General features: G+C 39.6%; 1 protein-coding gene across 1 annotated transcript in view; it reads left to right on the top strand.

Annotated features, from left to right (window-relative positions):
- Positions 1-19,717, top strand: part of LOC148476860 (caveolae-associated protein 2-like) — a 67,845-nt gene extending 48,128 nt beyond the window's left edge. Inside the window, exon 2 of the mRNA XM_088457543.1 lies at positions 16,244-19,717. Coding sequence (XP_088313669.1) covers positions 16,244-17,020 — 777 coding nt within the window. The 3' untranslated portion in view covers positions 17,021-19,717. The remainder of the gene's footprint in view (positions 1-16,243) is intronic.
- Positions 19,718-20,717: the final 1,000 nt, after the last annotated feature.

The following is a 20,717-nucleotide window of genomic DNA, read 5'->3' as shown; positions in this document are numbered from 1 at the left end:
TCATCCCCCAGCCCCTCTGACTCAGTGTGATCAGCCCCCAGCCCCTCTGACTCTTAGTGTGATCATCCCTCAGAACCCTCTATCTCTCATTTTAATCATTCCTCAGCTCCCTCTCTTAATGTAATCATCCCCCAGCCCCCTCTGTCCCTCAGTTTAATCATTCCCCCCTCTATCTCTCAGTTTGACTCCTGTGTGTCCCCCCAGACCCATTCCCCAGCCTGTGTCTCCCCAGTCCCTGTATGTCTCAGCTCCATCTGCCCCCTTCATCTGCTGGCCTCGACCGCCCGCCGTGTTTCTCCAGCCCAGCCCACACTTACCTGCTATGGCTGTCTGCCCTGCTGTGCTGATCTTTTCTTTTTCCCGGCAGTCAGCTCAGACCCGGCTCCTTTCTATTCCAGCGGCGTGACGTTATGATGTCACGTGCGCTTCGCCTGTCGGCCCTGATTTCTCAGCTCTACGCCGGGCTACTGGCCCCAACTTCTACTTGTGCCTGTCTCCAGCAGTTGGCCAGCGGCAGAGGCAAGGGACGGAGGGGGGAACAAGAACGGGGCCCCTCAGAGGCTGAAGTTGCAGAGTTGCCCGATCGGAGCTAAGCTCTGATCGTGGTAGTTGGGGGTGGATAAGTGCTTGGGGACCGGCCCAGCAGGAACCAGCCCGGTTTCCCGGTGGCCCAATCCACCCCTGATTGTAGCACACAGAGGATAGATGTATGCGGACAAGTGTACTTACCGTTTGGGGCTTGTAACAGTGGGTGGTTAGAAAAACGCAGACGTGACTGAGCACATAAATGCTGTTTCACGGGTGTACATAAATTAGCTATTGTGATCGCCATCTCAGCCTGATAGCTCTCTGCGTGTCAGCAGAGCTGCAGTGGTTGTAGCTGGTCAGACTTGACTTACATGCTGCGTGACTGCCCGATATGTTTGCAGAGACTATACTGTTGCTTCACCCAACTCCTAGCTCTGTGCATTGCCCTAGTGAATAATCATACAAAGCATCCGAGAAGAGGCAGATATGGAAGAAATAGTGTAAATTCACAACTGTTTTACATATTTGCCTTAGTACATAGACCTCATACTTCTTGGCATCAACAGCTGTCTTGGATATGATTCTGCCTGAACACATGGTCGCCATAAGGGGTGGACTGCCGATAATACTGTCTCGGGCCCGGACATAGAGGGGCCCCATCTCTGCAGCTGCGGATCAAGGTATGACTGCAATTCTATATGAATTTCCTCAACAAAATGGCCGCTGCCAGGAAGGAGACAAAAAAACATACTTGCCTACCCTCTTGACCCGAAAATCATGTCACTCCGGAAAGGCAGACAAGCCTCCTGGCAGCCGCCAACCCCTCCGGCCCCGCGTTAATAAGAGAATCCCCCACAGCAGGCGGGACCAGTGACACGATTCTCGCCAAATCATGGGCCAAAATGATGCGATTGCGTGACCACGCCAGCCACGCCCCCTTGATATGCTGATCTGGCTGCCCCCTACCAGAAGGGGCAGCCAGAAAGTGGCCATCTCTCCAAAAGAGCGAACAATATAGAGTTAGAAATACATAGGAACACAAACAAGAATCAATGTAACAGATGTCTTGAGAGAAGGCAACATTATGTCTGCAGGATCGGCAGCTAACATGCACACTGACAGTAGTGAGGCAGAGCTAGGAAGGTATATATGTCTGAGAGGGAGTTTGATGGGGCAGAGCTGGGGGAATGTGTGTGAGAGGGAGGTGGTGGGTGCGTGCTTGCGTGTCGTGGCTGGTGCAGAAGCATATATGTATGAGATGGAGGTGGCTGGGTATATGTGTGTGAGAGGGAGGTGGCTGGGGCAGGGCTGTGTATATGTGTGAGAGGGAGATGGTGGGTGTGAGTGTTGTGGTGCGTGAGTGAGGTGGAGCTGCCATGAGGGTATGTATGTACCATACTGAGGTGGCTAAGGCTAGGGTATCATATAATTTATATGATAGATTAACATGTCATAATAACACCCACCCTCACAGCCCAAACTTCATTTTATTTAAATTGGTTTATGCACCAATTGATGCCCCTCACCCATATTATTCACAACTCCGCACCCAGAGGGGACCCTTCCTATTTTGTCAGCCCCGGGCCTCACAATTTCTGATGACAGCCCTGTCTGAACATATGCCAGATGTACAGTATTCTCACAAACTCCCCTTGTATGAAGATGCATTGCAGATAGTGACCATGACAAAATAAGCTAATAATGTTTGGTGATGAAGGTGATGGAAAGGATGATAATGAGACCTTCCAACTGTGAAGATGATTAACAATGCTGTTAGCCACCTTAAGTCCATTGATAGCTTGGTTTACCCAAACCACCATTGTTATCTTTTGTGGGGTCCAAAACAAACCAAGAAATTCATGCACAAAAGTGGCTGTCCCTGCTGCTGAAGTGCTTGGTTTGTTAAACTGTGCATGTCTTTTTTAATATACTAGATAAAGGTAAGTGGGATGGCCCTAGGACAGTTCAGTTATGCACCACTTTTCATTATGCAATTTGCCAAGATTGTGTTTGTTTTATAGTCAGCATGTATTACTGTACTTTACTGGGGTGTTGAAGTTCTTCTGTATCTTGTAAGACTATCCATCACCAGCTTCACATCCAGGCATATAGTCCTTGTTTCCGTCAGCTTCTCCACAGATACTACAGAGTAGTATCCTATTCCTTAGCATCCTTTTATTATTGAGTTTGACAGGCAGTGTATATTACTGTACTTAACTGGGGCATTGATGTTTTTCTGTATATTACAAGAGCATCCATCACCAGCTTCTCATACAGGCATATAGGCCTTGTGTATGGTATCTAATCCATAGATACTACAGAGTAGTATTATCCTTCTTATCATTCATTATTGTGTGTTTGACAGGCAGCATATAATGTACTTTACTGGGGCATTGAACTTCAGTATCTTGCAAGGCCATCCATCACAAGCTACCCCTCCTTATCTTTTATTGTGTGTGTTTGACAGGCAGTGTATAATCGTATATAGCTATACGTTGATGTTCTTCTGTATCTCGTAAGGCCACCCATCACCAGCTAATTTTCTTTATCATCCTTCATTGTGTTTGTTTGACAGGTAGTGTGTAGTACTTTACTTTACAGGGGCGTTCTCATCCAGGCTTATATGCCCGTTTCCTGCATATTCTCCACAGATACAAAGTAGTATCATCAAGTCATATAATTAATGATTTATCGACTTCTACCAAGCTTTTACTCTGACTTGAATCATTTCTATTGTTTTGAGACCTGTGATTTGCTGCTTGGATTCAGTTTCCATTTTAAAAATCTCATTGGAATTGGGAAGTGTGTTTTATAATAGTTTGTCCCGAGTCTACAATTTACTTTTTTTTTATAGTTATTACTGTTAGTAATTTTACTGGTTTTCACTAAGGATGTGTGCTAACCCCCGTGTTTTTTTTTTTTTTCGTATCTGTATCTCCTTCGTGTTTTTGATCTGAATTTGGTTTTGGCAAAACCTCCCTTGCGTGTTTAGGTTTTGGTTTTGAAACTGTATTTTTTTTTTTTTTAAATCATAAAACAGCCAAAATCACATAATTTTGGCCTGTTTTTATTCCTACAGTATTACTAACCTCAATCACATTAATTTCCAGTCAATTGTTACAACCTCATAGCTCACAATATTGATTTAATCCAGTAAAGGCCAAAAAGTTGCCTCCAACTAGCTGGCTGAAAAAGCTAAGCGACAGCAGTTCAGCTTCCAACATGGCACAGAGTGGTACTACAGTGGTAGACAGGATGGCAGTTTAATAAACTATACGACCCCATAGGAAGTTTAAAAACCAAGAATGTATTCATTAATCAAGAACTAGGTCAAAGGCACAAGGGAGTTGGAATATGTTTAAGGACTAAAGTCAGGGAAATGTTTTGATCAATGCAGGAACAAGTTCTTCAGTTCATGATCTAGAGGAGGTTTTTTATACAACTAATAGAAATGCGGTGGCATTACTTGTCGAGGTGCTGCTAGTACGCACTGTAAACAGACGTTTACTTTGTGCTCAGGGAGGTTGTTAGCGATAATGGGACCAAGAGTTGCAGTTTACATCAGAGGAAAGCAGCATGTAGCTCTCCATCTGAAATAGAACTCCCAGAATCTGTGATGTTTGTTGGGCCTACTGAAGTTATTTGTCAACAAAGGTGGCATGCCTCAGTTTACTTTAGCCTGCTTTAGGCACTGTATGTAATTTCTGGACATATTTGGCATTCAGAAACCGCATGTAATAGATTTCAGTTGCTGTGGCACATCAGGAAACAAATGTTTTTATTATTCAAGAGGCCTGAGGGAGTTGGAGTATGTATGTAGTTGAAGGCCGGGAAAGGAAGGGTTGATTAGTAGTAAATTTAATTTCATTTTTTTTATTCCAAAGCAAATTTGAGGGAGCAGTGGAGGGGAGGAGGCATTTACAAAAAAATATTATATCATTCACATCAGTCCTTGCCCCAGATGAATCCTTGAGCGCTATGCCTGCTGTTGCTGCTGCTGCTCCTCCTTGGAGTGGATCTTCATCCCAGTAGTAGTTTAATAAAACAGTTTACTGTTAAACAATCCTTTGCAGGTGGGCGCAAGTATGACAGCAGTCACCGAGTTTAACAGTGGATCACTGATGTCATAACATCTATGCTGGTATTAGCTGTGCATCCAATATCTGCAAATAATGCATTGGGTGTTAGTTTTAGACAGTTAATTGAGGTCCTGTGTCCCTGCTACCAAATCCAATCTAGATTCCACTTCACTCAAAAAGCAATTTCCAGCCTGTACAGGAACGTTAAAAAAAATTAGTGTCCTCCAATATGCCATTGTACCCACTGTCTACTTAACCACAGATATGTGGGCAAGCAGAACAGAGCAAATGCAAGATTACATGACTGTAACAGCCCACTGGGTGGGTATATTGCCTTCAGTGGCACCAACAGCAGCAGCATCTAAGAAACAGCAGCTCATTCAGAGGCAGACTACTTTGTGTATCACTGGTTTCATTAAGAGGCATACCACTGAAAACCTTTTAGAAAAACTCAGGGAAGTCATTGCAAAATAGCTTACCCCACTTGGACTCTCCCCAGGATTCATAGTTTCTAACAATGCCACCAATATTGTGAGAGCATTACAGGTGGATGAATTCCAAATTGTCCTATGTTTTTCTCACACAATTAACTTGGTGGAGCAATTTTTTTTTAAATGACAGTGTTGTGCAGGAGATGCTCTCTCTGGCCTGAAAATTTTCTGGACATTTTCACCATCAGCAGGCGCATGTAGAAGATTGCAGTACCTGCAAGAAATGTTAAATTTGCTCTGCCACCAGCTGTTTCAAGATGTAGGTACAAGGTGGAAATCCACCTTGCTTCAGCAGATGAAGGAATACCAAAGAGCCATCCAAAGCTACACAGCGAACTATGACATAGGAAGAGGAGGGGGAATGCACCTTACTCAAGCTCAGTGGAAAATACTTTCCGTGTTGTGCAAAGTGCTGAAACCCTTTGAAGTCACCTGTGAAGTGAGTTCAGATACTGCCAGCTTGAGTCAGGTAATTCCCCTAATTAGACTGTTGGAAAAGCAACTTGAGAAACTGAAGGAAGATCTGAATTTAAGTGTGATTCTGCAAAGTATGTATGACTTGTAGATCAAGTCCTTTATTTGCTTCACCAGGACCTGTCAGGGCCATCCAATCGGATCAATACATTTTGGCAACCATGCTCGATCATAGGTTTAAGTCATATATTGTGTCTTTCTTCCCAACGGACACAGATCTGAAGAAATGCCTGTTGGTAAGCAAATTGTCAGCTCAAGTGGCACATGATGCAGCGATGGCTCCTCCTTCAGTTTTTCCTGCAAGTGCAGCTGCCAAGGAAAAACAAAACTTTCCCAAAAGACCCACTGGTGATGCAGGTGAGTCAACACAACCAAGTTTTGACATCTGGTCTGATCTAAAAGAATTGCCTATAATTAATTAATGAGACATCTACCGTGACTCCATCTGATATGGCCACCATTCAAAGAATGGTTGAGGACTATTTTTAATGATAGCATCCAAATAGATATGTCAGACAGTCCATTTGACTTCTAGCAGGAAAAAAAGGCAACTTGGAGGCCCTTGCATAAACTTTCTTTGCTTCACTAGAGCTGCCCATCCTCCAGTGTGTACTCCGAAACAGTTTTCAGCACAGACTGGAACCTTGTCAGCGATCGGCGTAGGAGGCTACTTCTTCAAAATGTGGAAAAGATTATGTTCATCAAAATGAACTACAAATTCCACGAGGAAGTCCATAACCGCCAATTACGTCCTAGAATTACAGAGGCACCTGTAATGGTGTATTCCGGCAAGGACAAATGAATATTGTGTGAAGAAAGATGATGCAGACACCGATGAAGATGAGGAATCAGATGATAATGGCGACAACACCTTGCCTCTATAAAGCCAGTTTGTGCACATAGAGATCATTGCCAGCAATGTCAGCTGCCCATTGGTAGCTTGTCTTCTGGGGGCTCAAACAATTACTTGATTGAGGATATTGTTGATGAAGGTGTTGGTGGTGAAGTGGCAGGTGCTTGGATCTAGCAGAGAGAGGGAACTAGCTGACGCTGGACTGCTTGTTGGGAATTTTTTAGCCAAATTTTCTGAATTTTGAAAAACCTTTTTGATGGATGCGCTGCAGATGATGTAACAGGGAGGAGGTTCCTAGATTGTTAAGATTCCTAACTCTACTTATTTTTGGCTTTACAAAGGGTACAGATGGCTTGACAATTGTTGTCCGGATTTGGGTAGAAATAATTCCACACATAAGAAGTGGATTTTTGTGTGTTATGCCCAGACATGACAATGGGCTTTTCCTTATTATGGGTAACAACTGTTTCTTCCACTGGTGCCTGATTTACATAAACAGCATCCTCATCAACATCCTCATCATCAAAATCCTTATTGGCATCAGCTACACAAATATCCTCCTCATCCTGGTGCACTTCCACAGAAGCATCCTCAATTTCTATTTAAGCATGTTCACTTGTGCTTAAATCATCATAAGAGGCAGAACCATCAGTCATAAATACAGGCCAAGGCCTTAGCTTTTGTTTGCCACTTCATGTGGTGAAAGGCATATTGCCAATTTTCTGCAGCTAACTTTCCCTTTGATTTTTTTTTCTTTACCACTGTAAAAGATTGGTTCTTTGATTTTAAATGCTAATTTTATTTAACTTGTATTTTTTTACACTGAGGCAGAGCACCCCTGGATGTGGCAACAGCCCCTTGATGAGCAACACAGCACCCTATATGTACTGCAGCCCCAGGCCCTTTATGAACAACACAGCAGAAGCCCTTTATGTACTGCAGCCCCTTGATTGACAGGACAACAGTGACACAGCAGCCCCCCCTTTATGTACTTCAGCCCCAGCCTCATTATGGACACACAGCCCTTTATTTACTGCAGCCGCCCCAGCCCCTTATCGACAGGAAAACAGTGACAAAGCAGCACCTCCCCTTTTATGTACTGCAGTCCCAGCCAGACAGCACTGAACAGACAGAGCAGCACAGAGCACGTCTGTTCTCTTTACACTTTCCACAGCCGGAGTGGAAATGGCACAGATCACTGCAACCTTTATATGACAGCGAGATGATGATGTTTTGCCTAGTTTTTGATTCCGAGTTAGGCGGAAAAACCCGAGCCGAACTCGGATCCCCTATGTTCGGGTGAGTTCGGTTCTCAGCGAACCGGACCTGCTCATCTCTAGTTTTCACTACATAAATATTCCACCTCCATTTACCTATACTGGACTCGGGCTTGTGATTGCTGTTTGGATTTAGTTTGCATTTGCAATAGAAAACTCACATTTGGAAGCTTGTTTTTTCATAGTGTTCCATGTCTCTAATTTCCTTTTCTTTATAGTTATTACTGTTAGTAATCAATCAATACTTAACCTGGCTTTACCTGAATACATTGCCTCCATTTACCTGTGCTGGCCTCAGGCCTGTGATCTAGTACTTTATTAATTAAATCATTTTATAGGATCGTATAGATTATTAAACTACCGTCCTGTTTGCCACTGCAAAGCCACTGTGTTTCATAAATGTTAAATAAAACTGCCATGTGTTTGTGACATTGTTTTGTCACTTAGTGTAGTCAGCCGGCTTGCTGTAGCTTCTTCCAGTAAGGTGCTCAAAACCATTGTACTCGATATACAGTCTAATTAGGGAATTACATAAACATAAGAGGGATATGTCAGTAATATGTCAGTAATATTCTACCAATATTACTAGGTCTCAAGTAACTTATTTATATTATTTGGAAGACTCTTAGCAATTGTTACCATACATTTCATGTTGTTATTGTTGCCACTTATAATATTATTCATCTCCTTATTGCTTCATCTAACCCTCCCCTATTCCTTTCCCCGTTTCCATTGAGAAAACCCTGTTTTCTGTGTACATTACATATTGCTTCTATCAACACCTTCATTCCTCGTATCAAATTTCCAGCCATACAGTATATACAACTCTTTGCCCAGAACAGCTGCACCCTCCCCATTGATGGGCAGCATGTCCCTACTGTGGAGCCTGTAGCTGGGAGATACTATATCAGCCTGGTTCTTCAAAATCAAAAAGTACAAAGTTTCTACATAACTTCTCAGAAACTCACTCATAGCATTTCAGGAAATACCACTTTGGAGAGATTTGCTTTAAATTTAAAGTCTAATTCCCTGAAATGATCCATCTACCTCCTTCAATCTATTGACCAAGTTAACTATATCTTGAAGCCCAGCAACTGGGAGACATCAAACTGTCTGAGAATCATGGCTTTCAATCTGTCCTTATAATAACTGACTGGATTTTATTACATTCCATTCAGTACTTTTTTTTTTTTATGAGAAGTTATTTACTTATTTCTTTTTATTTGAATGCCAACACACAAAGGCATTAATATAAAGCATTCACCATGAATTATTAATGCCTGGAGAATGTATTTTAGATGGTCCTAAAAATGTAAACAAATGGACCTGTACATACATGTACTTTGACAAGTGATTGCTGTGTCCTAATTTTAAATCTACCTGCAATGTTCCCATTTCACTAGGAACGTGGAATGTAGGAGGGTGACTCTCTTTTCTGGGGTTCCGTGGGTACTCAAACACCCCCCCCCCCCCCTTCACCACCAAATAACTAATAAAGCATTTGGAAATTTCCAAATAGCTAACTAGCTTAATTAATCCATAATTACTTACCTTCTGCAGTGCTGTTCTCCTGACATGCTGCAGTCTTCTTCCGCCTGCTTCCTGAGCACCCAGGACTCTGGTAAGTGTACTGCTGGTGTCAGGGTGCCGCCGGTGTGGAGTGCTGCTAGAGTGTGTGGGGTGCTACTAGGTGAGGATAGGTAATGGGTGGTGGGGAGAGGGGCTGTGCAGTCATAATTCTGGGATTTGCAGGATTTTTCTGCAAACAATTTTGGAACCATTCTTTAAAACTTGAATATCATCAGTAGCACGCATACCAGCGGTAATTAAAAATTGGGTGCACCCAATTGAATATACACGAACATGTGTGTCTTAACAACTTCATTAGAAGTATTTTTTTTTGTAACCTTTTCTGTATAACACCAGCATACGTCTTCTAATATTTTTTTCACCAAAAACTCATTTTAGCTAAATATATTAATATGCAGGCCAATTCCTAGTGAATATTACATGACTCTGTAACCTAAAATGCAGCTAATAATCATAATTAATGCACCTTTTATTTTGAAATAATGTATCAATGAAAGTATCAAAAAGTTTGTAAGCGTCAGTGTACAGTATGTCAGTAGATTTTATAGAAATGTGTCCTAGTCTCTATGTTGTCCTGTATTATCTTGTTATTTGACAATAAACCTGTCCTCTAAGCAAAGATATACTTTTAACAGTTATGGCGCACATTCACTAGCAGATATTAATGGATGACTGTACGATAATGATATCGTTATCATTCAGCCGTCCATTAATCGTGCATGAATCGGGCACTAAAATGTCGGAAACAACCAGCAATGTGCGCTCCCACTGGTCATTTCCAACATCCGTCATCACCTGAACATGCTGGTCAATCTGCTGATAACGACAGATTGACCATGTTCAGGAATGAGGGATGGTGCCTACACTGGACAATATATCGTTCAGTGTAGGCACTGCACAGTTTAATAAACGACTGAGTCGTCTAGTGGATGTGACCCTTTATTGTTTAGATAGATATAGTTTCAACATTTCTTCTCCAACATTCTCAGCAATGCTAGCAAATCACATTTGTTTGGTCAGGTTTAGCTTAACACTAGTAGATTGTGTTTGATCTATTACTTTTTTGTTATTGTGGATTTTGTTCAATAGAAACCGTTTAAACTTATTTTGAACTAAAGGGCAGAACCAGCTGAATATAGAGCAGCATTCTTACCTACTGAATTCATATGTTTATTGTATTAAATTTATGTAATGTTAACCTTTTGCAGTTTATGGCATGTTTGTGCGCTAACACCAGACAACTATAGCTTTTATGAACCGTATCACTAACAGGCACATTACTCATATTTTTGATACATGGCACAATGGAATATTTGTGCTGAACTCTTGAAATTTTGAAACAATTTCTAATACACAATTTATGGATATGTGATAGTCAGTACACCAGTATATAGGACCACTATGTGCACAAATAATGCACTGTGCATATCATTATGCTACTCTTACCAATAAGTGATGTATCATCCACTGATAGGAACACTTGTTTTAAATGACAAGATGAGTAATCTATTTTTGGCTTTAAGGCTTCTTTTCTCTTCATTCAAAATTGGTATTTCATTATACATGATTTGTGCACAATTGGAAATTACCCTAGTTAATATAACCTTTCTTTTCAAGCAATTATTTGCTTTAAGAATATCTAGATATTCTTCCAATCCCTTACCTTCCTGTAATAAAGTATTACATTAGTATCATTTCTACCTTTTGATGTTAAAGTACAGCATTTCAAGAGTAATCTAAATTTAGTACAAGCTCAAGAAGATAATCACATTTTCTTCTCTGCTGCTAAAATAGCTGTTAGTCCTGGTTGGTTATATTTAATTCATCTTTTTTTTTATTTAATACAAAACAGTTAACCAAGTTTTAATATATAAAAATACTAATGGCACAAATGACTAGCTAAATAGTAGTAGTAGTAGTAATAATAATAATAATAATAATAATATAATTTTAAACCAACAGTTAGATAGTTGGTATGGTAAAATAAATACTCTTTATTTTAGAGTTTACTTTATGGTTAAATGATATTATCTGTTGTTATTTAATGGAAAACTATAGAAGTACCTCACCATTTTTCATAGCAATTTGATTATTATCTCATTGCAGTCTATGTCTGTAATTTAATTGTGACCAAGAATGTAATATATAAGTCTCAAATTATATTAATAAGCATGTCTTAAAAAATAGATGTTCCCTACGCGCAATAGCTTAAAAACTGTATGTATCTAACAGAACATTTCATAACATTTCACTATTTTATGACCAGTCAGTAGGTACGATATACTGTACATAATGATCCTCCCTTCCCTAAAATACTCTTTAACCTGCATCTGACATCTTGGCTGACACACACAGAGATGTACAAAATAATATGGCAATCTTTTAGATATTGTTAATTTAAGTGATTCTGAGGCACTGAATAAAATTGGTAACTTGAATCCGCTCTCGAAGACAAGATTGTAACCAAAGAAATTTTAACCAGACTAATCCTTCCCTTTTACTAGTGTACTCCATGGAGAGGAAGCATTGTTCTTTCCTTAAAGCAAGTAGCTCTGGGAAGGCCATTTTCAGTCCAGGATAGAACATATTTTATTATATGGCACAAAGAGAAACTGAAACTAAAAGGGAAAGGAGAGAAAACAAGGGACAGTTCATAGTTAGAAGGAGCATCAGTAGATAGAGAACACTTTTTCGTCAAACTTAATTTGACAGGTACCACGCCCCCAGCCCCTCACATTACTCCGCCCCCTGTCACTCCCCCTTTTCCTCCCCCTTTTGATATCGCTTCATATAAAATTTATATGGCTTAATATGAATTTTAATGTGGCGCGATATCTTTTTGATATCTTTTTGATAGGGTTTGATAAATAAATCTAAGTCAAATGTATATAAATGCGATAGGTCTTGATATAAAATGTGTTCAATGCTTAAACAGGCAGTATTGTTGTTAACTAGGGGTATACGATCTGTACCTCCATGCAGGGGCACAGGGCCCTGGGGACGGCACCATTGCTACCCTATGGCACCTGCATGTGGCCTGCAGAGTGCCTGAAATGTCACCCTGCAGCCAGTAGTGCTAGAGCAGAGCCTCTTGGAGCACCTAGAGATGCTTCGGGCTGGAACTCTACTGACTGTAGAGCTGCCTGGTGCAACCTTAAGGCATCCCGTGCAGTGCTTTACTTCCCAGAGGAGGCAGCACTGACCCATCATGTCATGACGTCTCGTGTTTAGGGGGCAGAGCTGGAACAGGGCACACAGCCATCCAGTGAAGGCACTGACTAGAACCACCTTCTGCAGGAAAATAGTTTACAATTTGGGGTGGGTAGGCTGGCTTTCTTTTGTTTCTTAGCAGTTGTATACCCTTTATGTTAACTACTGAAAGAAAATGACCACATATGTATTGTCGAATAATCTATCATAAGGTATTAGAATATACACAGAGTTTATGAGGTGATTTTGCTAAACTAATTAAGTTCCATTATTTGAACATACAAGTAAGTGGTGTTAACACATCAAAAAGTTAAACATACTTTAACAATAGTTAAAACATATCCTTTTAGCAATGGAGTTATTTAAAGCCACAAAAGATATGTATTACATAACATATTAACTATTATTGCATGTAGGTAGATACAATTTATCTGTAAGGTAGGTTGTTTTCTGGAGTACTCATAAAATAGCAAACTCAACTACAAAATATTTTTTATATTGTTGCAAAACCCATATTATATTGGAATTATATTATAGAGGTAGTTTACAAAAAAGGATCTGTACATTAATATATTACTTACATACACAATCTGACTTTTACCCGACCTACAAGTTCCAGGGCCTATAACAGTGCCTGTATTACAATAATGCCAACAAATGCCTGGTTGAAACTGGCATTAACAGAAGTACAGTCAGGTCCATAAATATTGGGACATTGACAGAATTTTCATATTTTGGCCTCTATTCGCCACCACAATGGCTTTGAAATGAAACAAACAAGATGTGCTTTAACTGCAGACTTTCAGATTTAATTTGAGGGTAATTACATCCAAATCAGGTTAACGGTGTAGGAATTACAACGGTTTCTATATGTGCCTCCCACTTTTTAAGGGGCCAAAAGTAATGGGACAAACTAAACAATCCTAAATCTAACTTTCACTTTTTAATACTTTGTTGCAAATCCTTTGCAGGCAATTACAGCCTGAAGTCTGGAATGCATAGACATCACCAGACGCTGGGTTTCATCCCTGGTGATGCTCTGCCAGGCCTCTACTGCAAATGTCTTCAGTTCCTGCTTGTTCTTGGGGAATTTTCCCTTCAGTTTTGTCTTCGTCAAGTGAAATGCATGCTCAGTCGGATTCAGGTCAGGGGATTGACTTGGCCATTGCATAACATTCCACTTTTTAGCCTTAAACTCTTTGGTTGCTTTTGCAGTATGCTTCGGGTAATTGTCCATCTGCACTGTGAAGCTCCGTCCAATGAGTTCTGAAGCATTTGACTGAATATGAGCATATAATATTGCCCAAAACACTTCAGAATTCATTCTGCTGCTTTTGTCAGCAGTCACATCATCAATAAATACAAGGGAACCTGTTCCATTGGCAGCCATACATGCCCACGCCATGACACTACCACCACCATGCTTCACTGATGAGGTGGTATGTTTTGGATCATGAGCAGTTCCTTTCCTTCTCCATACTCTTCTCTTCCCATCACTGTGGTACAAGTTGATCTTTGTCTCATCTGTCCATAGGATGTTGTTCCAGAATTGTAATGGCTTTTTTAGATGTTGTTTGGCAAACTCTAATCTGGTCTTTCTGTTTTTGTGGCTCACCAATGGTTTACATCTTGTGGTGAACCCTCTATATTCACTCTTGTGAAGTCTTCTCTTGATTGTTGACTTTGACACATATACACCTACCTCCTGGAGAGTGTTCTTGATTTGGCCAACTGTTGTGAAGGGGTTTTTCTTCACCAGGGAAATAATTCTTCTGTCAACCACCACAGTTGTTTTCCGTGGTCTTCCTGGTCTTTTGGTGTTGCTGAGCCCTCCAGTGCGTTCTTTCTTTTTAAGAATGTTCCAAACAGTTGATTTGGCCACACCTAATGTTTTTGCTATCTCTCTGATGGGTTTGTTTTGATTTTTCAGCCTAATGATGGCTTGCTTCACGGATAGTGACAGCTCTTTGGATCTCATATTGAGAGTCGACAGCAACTGATTCCAAATGCAAATGTTACACCTAGAATCAAGTCCAGACCTTTTACCTGCTTAATTGATAATGAAATAACGAGGGAATAGCCCACACCTGTCCATGAAATAGCTTTTGAGTTGATAGTCCCATTACTTTTGGCCCCTTAAAAAGTGGGAGGCACATATAGAAACCGTTGTAATTCCTACACCGTTCACCTGATTTGGATGTAATTACCCTCAAATTAAATCTGAAAGTCTGCAGTTAAAGCACATCTTGTTTGTTTCATTTCAAAGCCATTGTGGTGGTGAATAGAGGCCAAAATCTGAAAATTCTGTCAATGTCCCAATATTTATGGATCTGACTGTATATGCCCTTAGTGGTCTATTTATCATTGTCGTCCTCTTTGATGTAGTACAGTATATAACAATGTGTGTCACTGCTAAGCAGAACAATACTGTACCAATGTAATTTATGAAAATAGACAATAGTGCAATTTACAGCAAAATCTGATCCCCTCTGCTAAATCATGAAATTGCCTTTGCTGGCAGCATAATTTTTCAGCATAAGGCATTGTGGCATTCTTTCCTTATTCCATTATTGCTCATGTGCAGACCAGATAGATGTATACACCAGTGCCGTAACTAGACTTTTTGGTGCCGTGTGAAAGGCACCCCCCCTCATTTTTCAAAGGGACATAATGCACCCAAAAAAGGGGAATGGCCTCATGGGGAAGGGCCAGGAAAGAGATAGGGGAGGCCAGGAGATGCTGGGGATGAAATAAGAGGAATCTACAAGCAAGAATGATAATAAACAGAAATTTGACAGGCCCAAACAGCACCCCCTGATCTGTGGTGCCCTGTGCGATGGCACCAGCCGCACTACCCTAGCTACGGCCCTGGTATACACACTAACATAATTCAGAGTTCTGCAGTGGCATGTGGAGGAGATTGATCAGCTGTGGGGGGATCAAGAAGAGGTGACTCTTTTGTGCTGTATTAGTCGGTGGGGGCTTGTCGGTGCTCACAATGCTAACCTGAGATGGTGTTTTGTCTTTATCACAAACTATGAACCTATCACAACAGCGGAAAAAAGTAAAATGACAGGGTACGCATTTATCTGCTGCTTCCCTCTTGTTAAAAAGGGAGAAATTGTGATAAAAATGCCAGAGAAAGGGTCATCAGTGCTTGATAAATAGTCCCCTCAGTGTGTATCTCACTAATTGGAGACAGGTTCATGCACAGGGTTACATTTTTAAGCCTGTTTAAATGAGACAAAGATTTGTCTACAGAAGATTAGAGGTTGTTTGAAGTTTGGCATTTTGTAGATTGCTTGTAAATAATCCTCATTTCACATATTAATGACACAGAACACCATTTATTACATTTGTTTTAAATTGATTTATTTGTAAAGATGCAGCTCTCTAACAATTACTATAGCTGTAAAGCACCTTATCATATGTCATTGTGACCTGTATCATAATGACTGGAAGGGAGGGCTAAGGAAGGTTTCATCAAGAAAATATTTTACCTTTAATAACAATTGATTTATTACTTTGTTTCTATGAAATTGTGATTTAAATGAAAACAATGTGTTTAAAAATGCTTTTTAAAACTGTTCTGTGGTTTCTTCTCTTACTGCTTCAGCTTTTATAGCATTTACATTTTAAATACATTAAAATATGAACAGATGTTCAATTGTCTTGATGCCTGAATAATGTTTGTTAAGCATGCTTTTTGCAAAATATACTAACATAATCTATTTTGTTTAGGAAGAAAATGAAATACCTGCAAACGTCTTTGTGAAAGAGCCAACACCGGTGCCTAGCATAACAGAAGGCCCCGAAGAAACCATTGACCCTAACAAGTCTCTGGAGGAGACCATGCACACAATTGACCTTTCTTCAGATGATGAAATTAATCATGAGGAAGATGGGCATGATGACAGTGTAGATGAGAAATTTGGACCAACTAGAGCTGAGAAAATGAAAAGATCCAGCCTGAAGAAGGTAGATAGCCTAAAGAAAGCATTTTCACGTCAAAACATTGAAAAGAAGATGAACAAGATCAGCACTAAAATTGTGTCACCAGAAAGAAGAGAAAAAATTAAAAAGTCATTCACTCCATCCCAAAATAAATCTTCAAAGGGCTCATCATTTAAAGTTCCAATTACCTTTAGCATCAAGAAATCCCATGATGGGGAGACAACTGTGGAAAGTGAGGAAAAATCTGCAAAGGAGCCTGCAGAAGAACAAGCTGTGAATGACCAGAATGACACTCTGGTGGCTGAGAAGACGTCTGAGGTGCTACCTCCAAATGAGGAAGCAAAAACCGTGAAAGACTCAATAGATAGTGAGGCCAACATGGAAGAACACATTTTGAGAAAAAACATTGAGCTGTCTATTGTGGAAGATGATGAGGAGAAAGAACTGGACTTTGAAAGTGAGAATCCATTTAGCCCAGAGTATAAGCCAAAGCCTGAGGAACTAGATGAAGCTTATGAAGCACCTACTCCATCATCTGGTCTCCCAATAGATCAAAGTGTATAAATGTGTTTAATACATGAGCACCTGGTTGCAAGTGGTTATTTACATCGAAATGTGTTCAGGTCCATTTCTTGCAGAAGGCTGTGTGATAATTGGATGCTAAAATAGTAACTGATTTTAGATTAAAAAATATACTTTGATGAGAGACCCTATTCATAAAAAGACCACACTGGTAGTAACAAGCTAACCATTTAAATGATAATTATTTTCCTGCAAATTGCATTAGAAAACCACATCACCTATTAATTTTGAATTCAAATATTAGTGTTTTTAATATAACCTATATTATAGTTGTAATAATCATGCACTGTAAAACATGAGGTGGGTCTTAAAACTGGCCTGTATAATTCTGCACCAAGCTGTGTTCACCCCTTCATCTATGACAACCCTCATACGATATTTCAGAAAGAAGACATTTTAATATAAACAAATTTAGAAATTGAGACAGAATTATTTTATACTGAGGTTACACAGACTGTCAGCCTTTTTTTCTTAAACCATGTTGCTCTGACTTCTCTCATTATAATAAATGGGACCAATATTTAAAAGGACACATACATGACTTTATTTTTCAGAAGTATAGAAGGAAAGGAATATGTTTTAGCCTAATAATAATGCTAACAAATTATTATTTTAAGTGGTTTACAGATATTTTAAATAAATGCCAGATATAGCAGTCCTTGCCCAATTCACTAATAGCAATGATTATCTTATATATCTTAATATATTAGCAGACAGACTAATCTGGAACTTTATTTATGGATACACAAATGGAACAAGTTTATTTGCGGCAAACAGCACATTTCAGTTATTGAAGCACAGAGCTCCTGGCATCCATACCCCACCTATCACCTATACCGGTACACTATAATGAGCAGGCGGAGGTAATGTGGGAGAGTGAGAACAAGAAAAGATTTTTCACCAAGACTTTGTCTGCAATAAAGCTGCTCCACCTTCAGTCAGAACCTGTATTGTCTGGTTAATGCTGATTTATAATGCATGTTTGGAGAAGGTGCAGCCATTATACCGTACATTATAAGCACACTTGTTTCATAGATGCACTACAGTAGGGACAAACGTTGGTGAGCTGGAAGGGGCATACTTAATTTACATTTAAGTGATTTTGGTTACCGGTCCAACCATATAGGGTAAATATACTTACTGTTGCAACTATACAATGTTATGCCTTGGGCAGTAATTGCACCTACACTAACTCCCAATTTAAACATGCAGTAAAAAGAAAAGCTGCACCCTCTCCAACTGTATGGGATGAAGGATCAATGACTCTTGTCCTGCCTCTGTTTTCCCTTCAGTACAGTCTACCACCATTGTAATAAATGATCAAACAAGATAATAGCCTAAGGCCCACTATTAAATGTTCTAGTAATGGAGCTTGGATAGGGAAGGCCGTAAAATGCACACAGACCTGGTGAGTGCTAAGAGACCCACTGTTTGGAAGAAAAATCCAATATATATTAAATAAGAAGATATAATTAAATACATCTAGTCCTAATATTAGCCAAAATTCTGTGCAATCACTTTTGTAAGCTTAAGTCCTAATCATAAACAAGCTCTAGCTTTAAAACTATCCCTAGTCCTAACAGATATCTGTTGTTGGCTATCCTAAAATGTAAATAACAGTCTTACACTGCATCATTTTTACAAATGTATTTTTGTTGTTTTTTGTCTTGATGCAGTTGTATGTTACCCCTAACGATCTGAAAATGGCTATGCTGCTAACTAATGTGAGCTTTGCTTTGGGTCCACTAATGTTTTAATGTTTGCAGGACTCAAGAGCTTAAAAATCATACTGAAAGTGCTCTAAATAAGTATTATACTTGTCAATAACCAGTTATATATGTTATTAGTTCTTATGGAAAAGATTCAAGTAAGTGTAATGTGCTTCTGCACACTCTTCCATATATTACGGTACAGAAACATGGCTTCTATGAATTGTAAGCATGGTAAGCTATGTTTAGTACCAGCAATATATTGCAGATACAGTGTTCAAGGCTTTAGAGCTTAATTGAATCCTCCCTTAAGATTATTGACGGGATGTATCAAATATCGCATTTTGAATCCATCCTGCCACTTACCGCATGCATAGAAGCATTTAATATGCATGACAATTTGTGATGATTTAGACAAAAGACAGCTCTTTCGATATGAGGAATTCCGGGTTTATGACCCAGGAGTCCGATTGCATATGGGCAGCCATCGGCCAGCAAATGCGCTAGACGCAGGGGACACTGGGGTGGATCCTATCTGTTCCCTCTCGGGGACTTATACAGAATTGATGGCGTTGCCAGGTACAAGCTCTGGAACTTTTTGAAGCTTGATACATATGGGAAATGCAATCAAACCTTAAATCTGTAGTTTTGGGAGTTTTGACCACATTTTGCATTAGCATATCCTACCCTATGAGAGTAAACCTAACATCAACAGTTTAGACATAATACATTATGCAGTATACCAGCTTGATTCATTCGTTGCCTGCATGCTACATCTTCTTTGCATAATAGACAATTAAGGAAAACTACATAGAAACTGAATTAATGAATATAACATGCGAATGAAAGAATTTGACAGCAAAGATTTTTTTTTATATATATCTGTTGACATACACAGACACAGCTCCCTCACATCACTTTGTATTTATTAACATTTTAATAATGCATATAACATTATATGCACTATATAAATCTGTGTGTGTGTATGTATGTATGTATATATATATATATATATATATATATATAAAAAAAATTTTATGTTCTATAGTAAAGGCTACATCAATTGATAACTACTGTAGTATATTGGGAAAGTTATTTCAATAATGAAAAATAGATTTTATTAAGGATGGTGACAGTATGTGTGATGGTGATTTAATTGTGTTGGCAAGTTATTTTTTTTTCTGAAAATGTAAACCGAGTGATTTCATTAGATACTTAAAATACAGTATATCTACAAAAAGTATTTTCATATAATAGCATTAAAAATTTTAATTAATAATATTATTACAGATAGGGCATTATCTACCCTTTTATTCCATTGCACTAAAAAATAATTGGCACCTGAAGTACAGTATATGGGGCTCTAAGTATAAAGTGACAAATAAAGCACATAATCCCAATGATCTAGATCATCTTTGAAAAGTAAAAGTCTTTTTAAGGGGACAATATATGTGGCTTACTTGAAAGATCAGAACTGGTAATTTACATATATAACAGTTCCCACTGGATGGGACAGATCTAGAGGAGGAGGACCGGGAACTGAGGAAATATGTAAGGTGGCAGCACAGAGTGAAGAGAGGGGCTTTCTGGACAGAGTGGCGGGTCTGTAGCCGGGATGTAGGGGGGTCAGAACAGCAGAGAGGGAAGGGGGGATTTGACAGTAGTGGGCGGGATGGGGCAGAGTGGGCAGGATGGGGGGCTGAGACTGAGATGACCCAAGTCCAATATAGTACTGTGTGTGTATTTATATGTGTGTCCACATACATTGTGGCTTCAGTCGTGCCAAACAGCCCCTCTCTGTGTGCGCCATGTTCTGGATGACGCGGCCTCATCAAGCATATTTTGTGCTCAAAATGTGTGCCTTAGTTGCGTATATATAAAACAAATGGAAGCAACAAAAGTGCTACAATGCAGCAGCTGCGGCTTTTTCTCACAGAGTTCTTCATCTGCAACTTTTTATGTGTTTAAAA

This window comes from Taudactylus pleione, unplaced genomic scaffold (genome assembly GCF_031769625.1).
Source record: "Taudactylus pleione unplaced genomic scaffold, aTauple2 ptg000763l, whole genome shotgun sequence".
NCBI lineage: Eukaryota > Metazoa > Chordata > Amphibia > Anura > Myobatrachidae > Taudactylus > Taudactylus pleione.
This window is presented reverse-complemented; position numbering and strand designations above follow the sequence as displayed.